The sequence below is a fragment of the Pocillopora verrucosa genome, chromosome 13, assembly GCF_036669915.1.
Source record: "Pocillopora verrucosa isolate sample1 chromosome 13, ASM3666991v2, whole genome shotgun sequence".
NCBI classification, from domain to species: Eukaryota; Metazoa; Cnidaria; class Anthozoa; order Scleractinia; family Pocilloporidae; genus Pocillopora; species Pocillopora verrucosa.
This window is the reverse complement of record NC_089324.1, coordinates 3,892,494-3,899,408: the sequence shown is the minus strand read 5'-3', so window position 1 is coordinate 3,899,408 and position 6,915 is coordinate 3,892,494. Positions and strand designations below refer to the sequence as shown.

At 37.2% G+C, this 6,915-nt stretch overlaps 1 protein-coding gene across 1 annotated transcript; it reads right to left on the bottom strand.

The window, feature by feature from the left end:
* Positions 1-1,197: 1,197 nt before the first annotated feature.
* Positions 1,198-6,755, bottom strand: LOC131775144 (uncharacterized). Its single transcript, XM_059091232.2, has 2 exons — positions 5,472-6,755; positions 1,198-3,368 (listed from the first exon to the last, which is right to left on the bottom strand). Exons 1-2 carry the CDS (start codon positions 6,327-6,329, stop codon positions 2,904-2,906), a joined length of 1,323 nt encoding a protein of 440 aa, XP_058947215.2. The 5' UTR covers positions 6,330-6,755; the 3' UTR covers positions 1,198-2,903.
* Between the last annotated feature and the right edge of the window lie 160 nt (positions 6,756-6,915).

The window sequence follows — 6,915 nt, the reverse complement described above, 5'->3', positions numbered from 1 at the left end:
TTCCAATCTTTTTCCACTCTGTGTTTCTTTGGCATTAAACTGCTATCTCTTCCCACTTCTCACTCTCCTTTGGATTCCTTTGATGCCCCTAACATTCTTTCCCTTTGTTTTGCTTTGATTAGTTCAAGTCTCTTTCTGTCTACATATCTCTTGAGGAAAATAAAGGACGAGATTCCACTTGTGACTATCACCACCCTTAAAAAAATTAACAATAGAAAAACGTCATGTTGATCAACTAAAATTCTCCTTAATTTCTGTGAAAGTACATCGTTTAGTTGACTCTTTATGTCCTAACTTCAAAATACATATTCTTCATAATATTCTTTATACATTTCCTATAGTATTGATAAGGAGAATTTGTTTCACGATCAAAAACTTCATTGGTTGGTAATTGTTTTCTTTATTCTCATGACCTTAATGATTCATTCAGCGGTGATATTAGGAGGAAAAATTAAATGCTTGTCACTATTGGGGTGTAAGTTCTATAGCAGGGTCCCCTAAGCTCCAAATGGGGTTGGGACGTGGACTACTTTACACCCTAGCACTAAATTTTGAGAAACTTTGTTTCCGAATGAAATTATCAGTAAAACCACACTGCGAATTTAAGATGTTCGATTCAAAAACAGACCCTAATGGAGTGAAGAGAAAATGGATCATACGATCGTTAGCTGAGATATACCGACACATTACAATTCCTTACCATCCAATAGCGACCATTCGCATTCCCGATTCATACATTGGAGCCATTTTTCAATCTGTGTTACTGCAACGCAGAATCACTTTCACTTGCTGCTCGGTATATCCGCCGCTCGCGTTACGTATCCGTCTCCTCCGCCATATTGAAAGATGAAAGAGCCTGGTAAGGAAAAAGTGAAGCTTCGCAATTACTCCTGGCCCCATCCTCCTGAGGAGTTTTGAGAAGGCTCACTTGCCAGCGATTATTGAAGTTTTGAACAGTACAAAACGCGTCTAACAAACGCTGAGGTATATGGAATGGATTTCATCTTCATTATATTGCTTCATCAACTTCTTGGTGAAGGATTTTGAGAGCTGGTGGGTCGTGAGCTAGCACGGCAGGGATGGCTAGGAGGCACTCCTCCATCATTATTCCCCCCCCCTCCACTTCCCCCACCAAGAGATCCTTCTGTAGAAGCCAGGGAGAAGTAAACTGAAAATGTTAATGAGACAACAAGTGCATAATTTAAAAAATTTCATTTAATAATTTAAATTAACCCTTTGGGATAACACTATCTAACAAATGTATATAGCTAATATGCTAAAAATAACTAACTGTGAGGAATCTCTGATATGCTTGTCAAAGGTGCCAGTGATAAGTTTGTGGCAAAATTGACTCATTCCTGCATCTCTGCACTTTTCTAAATAATGCGCAGTAGTATTTTTTGCTTCTTTTAAGTTTGAATGACTTCAAAATTTAAATCCCAAATATCAATTGAGATCAACAGCCATGTCTCATTGCCTGAGAATCAAGTTCACAACGGAAACCTCTACTCTTCCACCTCTTTGTTCACTCAAAAATAAATGACTAACATAAATATTTGCACTTCAGAATATAGTAAGTGGACTGAAAATCAGCCATAAAGAGAAAAATAATTGCAACTAAAAATAAATACAGTTTTTGCTAGATAAAGCCCCAAAAGGGAAATTGCAAACATCACAACAAAAAGCTTTTGAGCAGTTCTTCCACAGGGAAGTTTTCCACATAAGCATTCCAAAGAACAGTTTTTGATAAGTTTTGTATGTGTCTTCCCAATATAGAGGACAATGGTAAGTCCTGTAGCAGTCATCTCAATGTGAAACACCAAGGTTTTGAACTGCGAATTTTAAGTTACACCCACTCTTTACAACATATTCTACAATAGCACTTCTAGAAAGTACTGCTCAATAGCTAAATTGTCTGATTTTAGACTCAAAGTAATCATTTGGATTAAGGAGTGTAAATAAGGCAAATATGTAAAGCATGTAAAAAAAATCTAAGTGCTACATGACCAAAAACATTAACAAATTCTCTCAAAACATTTTAAAGTTCATAGTTTAACATACACTTTGCTATATTTTCAACTAAATTGTAAATTGTTTTGTAAATGTAATATTGGTGTCCAAATATTCATAGAAACAAAACAGGGATAATTAAGCTCTTGAATTTTACCAGAGCAATTTTTTTGTTTCAAATCATTCATGTCATAAACTGGGTTATAAGATTTATTTTTAACAATTATCTTTAAAATAGAGTATAAATTCATATGTACCTGACACTTATCATATAATTTTTTTTTTGATTGATTCAATATTTAAACAAAAGATCTGAGAATCATTAACTCCCTCCAAGCAGCACTCAAAAGAACTCCTAGGAAATGATAGAACAGTAAAAACAAAAACTAGCTTTGCCAAAGAAAAAGTATCTCTGATCAAAGATAGTGTGTCATGCAAATATCATTAGTATTATTTCCTCAATGCCATGAAAAATTCATGATGGATATGATAAAATAAGAAAATATGATTTAAAAAATTTGAGCTCAGAGAATAATGTCCTCATGTTATTACCCCCAGAATTCCATTGATTCTACATTAAAATTCTAGAATTGACCGGTTTAACCAACAAAAGCATGTTAAAGAGTATGGTTAAATGAAAATTTCCTTACTGGCAGTCTTTGCTGCTAATTTATTCTGATTTTTTTTCAATCCAACAGAACCCTTTAACCTCAAAGAGTGATAGGCATCTATTTTCTCACAAGAACATCACTGCTGAATTGAATGCTAAAGTCATTAGGGAAAAGATCTTATGTGTTAAAAAAATTCTCCTGGTCAGTACCAAATGAAATGTGTAAAGAACAGTATGGAGAATATGCAAACTGATGTTAGGGACTTTAGGATTAAGTTAGAACCTAGTCTCTATGGAATGAGAAGCTAAATCTCTTTCTTGGTGCCAGTGTCTGGGTACTTTTCTCCTCAGTCCTCTTCACTGGAACTTTGTAATGAAACTCTCTCAAGAAAATCTGAAGGGTGTTTGGCAGAGGAAGATCACTGACTCCTTGAAATGTTGTGTGGCTGCTAATCACTGCACGGCACAGATCTTGCAGTGAAACTGGATTCCTCCTATGCAATGGCTTTAGCAAAAGAGGTTCATAGTACATGCACTGCTCAGCTCGAGAGTAATGCTGTAACAGCTGGCAAACACTTGTGGAGTGAAAGGAGTAATCACTAGGTTTATCAAAGCTGTAGCGATGTTTCCACTGTTCAATCCGTGCATGATAAGTACGAGAGTAGCGGCGGAAACTCACAGAGAACAGGTAGTGATATTGTGCACTATCACGCAGCAGAAAAGTTCCATCTGGAAGGCCTTCCAACACCTGAAGCAAAAATTTGAGAATCTGGATTAAACCCCTTTACCTCCATGGGCAACCTAGAGCTAGTTTCTCCTTCCTATGTCACAAAAACAACACATTGACAAGTGATGAGAATAAAGAAAAATATCAACTTAGGTATACAATTTGATTTGCCGGCAACACTAAATTCTCAGAACTACTATGGGAGGAAATGAAAGGCCGATAGTAAGGAGAATTTCTGTACTGAAGCCTATACCTCCACTTACTGCTGTCTGTTAGCTTGCAAACAGGCTCTCATGTTTAGGTGTTTTCACAAGCACAGCCACCTATTAAATCAGCAACAGCCCCTTATGGAAAAAGTTGTTGAAATTCTTGCATGATGAGATAAAGAGGCTCTTGTATCTTTCCCATAATCCCTTGTCTTCTTTGTTCATTGATAACTAAATGTATTATACCTTGTGTAGTGTCCAAGGGAATAATTTTTAATTTTTTAGTTACTACTTAAATCTTGTCAGGTTTCTGTGACGGTTTGCATGAAGTCATAAATGCAGACTGGTAACGAGAATTAACCCTTTAACTCCTAAGAGTGACTAGCATGTAAATTCTTATTACAGCATTCCTGTTGAATCAAGCATTAATGTCAGGAGAATAAAGGAGATGACAGAAAAGTAGAGATGGTAAGTTTTGAGCTCAGTGAAAAAAACTAAGAAAGATGTTTTTTGTCTTGTCACGAGCATGGGACAAAGAAAAATTCTGAGTCTTCATGAGGAATCAAACCTCAAACCTTCGGATTTGCGCTCCAATACTCTACCACTGAGCCACAAAGACTCTTCGGTGAGCGGGGTCTATTACGAAGTTCACATGACACACGTCCCGCATACTGCTAGGATCAACAATGTCAATAGTATACTGTTTTTGACAAAACTACTTTTCTTGTCCCACACTTGTGACAAGATGAAAAAACATCTTTCTTAATAAAGGAGATGATTCCTAACAATAGAAGCCCTAATTGAAATACAAGTTCTCCTTATCACAACCATAGGAAATGTATAGGGAACACTTTGGAGAATACACAGCTCTAAACTTGATATGAATAATAAGGTATATTAATGGAGTGGCACAGAGCCAAACTTTACTGACAAAATAATCGGATGACCAAAATCAACCCACACATGACATCTATGAGAAGTAGTTCTCAGTAACATCTATTGCAAGGCACCCACTCGAGTTGTTTTTTTGCAGTTTTTGTAGTTTTAATCAATGCGTATCAGCACTTTAATTACCATGAGGAACATTTTGAGGACATAGCTAATGCGATGATGAAAAAAATTATGTTTGCTCTCCTGTAAAACCCAATATATTAAAACATTTAGTTCCCATTAACAAATATCTGATATAAATAAAGTGCCTTAGGCTCTTTCTATCTACACCAGTCTCTGAATTCTGTTTTATGCCAGAATAACAGATGCATTCTTATGCAGAACAAAAGTATTTTACCATAAAAGGCTTAAATTTCAATATCCTTTGACACTCTCAAGAAACTATCTCATTTTTTTCCAGACTCAAGGATAAACCCTTTTAAAGTTCATGACATTATGAAATTTAAGAGGCACATTATGAACGCATCCTGTTTTTAAAATACTTTGTACAAATTTAGATTAGACTCTCAAGAATTGACAGGTGCCATATTCACATCTTTAATTGAGGCAAAAGGATAAATTGCAGCTAGATCAGAGACATCTTATCAATACGTTAATTAGGGAAACCTTTTCCGCACTTTGGGGTAAATATTTTACTCGAGTTTTTTTTTTTTTTCTAACACGTCGTAAAACTGTATCTTAATACACTTTCATTGGCCGAGTCAAAACAGTGCTCTATTCCAAAAGATGAGAGTAAGTAACAAGATTAAGTAGCAAGAAAACGAAATCTACCTGAAAACCTTTTACTTTCTCATATCAAGCAATAATTTTACAAGCGTTTTCAAATGAAAGTCGCCCCTAACAAAATAACGATTTTCAAAAAATCCCCTATGTTGGATATTTCTCCGTCGACATTATTACTTGGCATAAGTCCTCATAACATCGTACCAATATACACCATTATCTAGCTAATTAAATTGAAGCTCACCTTTTCAGCCTCAAATCTATTAATTTTTCCCCAGTACCACGGGCAATTCGTGATAGATGCGATATCGTTTATAAGGAAATACTCCAATTTATGCTGGGCTGCTTTCATTCGAGCCTTTTCCTTTCGCCTTCGTTCAAATTCTTCAAGGCTAATAGCATTGGATTGATTGCAGTCTTGATTTGCCTCACGAGGAAGTGAAGGGGATCGGAGGGTTTGAACTGCTGCATTATAGCCATCTCCCACAACTTCTGTATTTGAATCTTCCCTTCGAAACCCCCACGAAAGCGAGAATCTTCTTCTCCTTGCACCTTGAAACCCGCCATCGCCATCTTTCCCAGCTGATCGTGAACCCAGTAAACTAAGTGGTCTCCGGCGTCGCACTTGAGGATTTGTTCTCCGTTGCAAAGCTTCCAACTCAGCTTTCTCTCTCACCCGTTTCGCTTCTTGCAGACAACGAGCGTGATAGCTTAGACCATTTTCATCACGGTCACTTTTACGATTCTTATCAGCGGAAGTTTTTGCAGATTCTTTTGAACTTCTACGTCGAGAAACTTTTTTCGCTAACCATCGTAAGCTACGAGAATTCGAAGGCAGCTCTGGGTCAAGATCGATCAAATTTGGACAACTTTTCTCACTGGATGAATTGCAGCTGGAATGTTCCTCTTGAAAATCTGAAGCACAACTGCAAGCAACGGATGAAGTGCTTTTGACGTCCTCAGGGACAAAATCTTCTGAGTCGCTTAGAACAACTCTCAACAAGTCGCGATCCAAATCGTCGCTGTCTTTCGCTTCTCTATCGTTACGTTCTCGATGACTTCGACGGCGAGAGGACCACGGCCAACCTCCTCCTTCGGCCATAATTCGCTTCTAACCTAACAGTTCCTTGTCCATGAGCAGATGTTGCTATTTCCCGTTTTATTTTTAGCCAAGAAGGACAGCTTCAGGCGCTTACGTCCGTTCACGAACAACTCGATGGTTGTTTGTTTGCCATCGGATTTTTAGTTCCCAGGCTTTCCGCTAGGACCTCAAACTGAAAAACCGAAAGATTCCGAGTCTCTGCGAGTATCTTCAATAATTTGCCGAACATTTGCGAAGAATGGAAGGGGGCATCGCAGGGGAAATCTCTCTTTCTTTCAATTTCTTCTCTAACAAAAATAATTTTTCGAGAAGAAAATTATAGACACAAGTCTGCAACCTTGGGAACGAACCATAACCACCCACATGAGACAGCACCAGCGGTTATTCTTAATTTTAGAGGCGTTTAGGAAAGGAGGCGTTTCTCATGTTTTTAACTTAGTTGTAAGACTAAAATACGAAGATTAGTCCTAAGCTTGTTAACAATTCGTTTCATTCCTTAGGCGTTTAAACTGTGACTGAAATTAAATAAGATTAAGATGACAAGATGTTCATTTTATATGTCATAACTTATGATTTGATCTCAGGT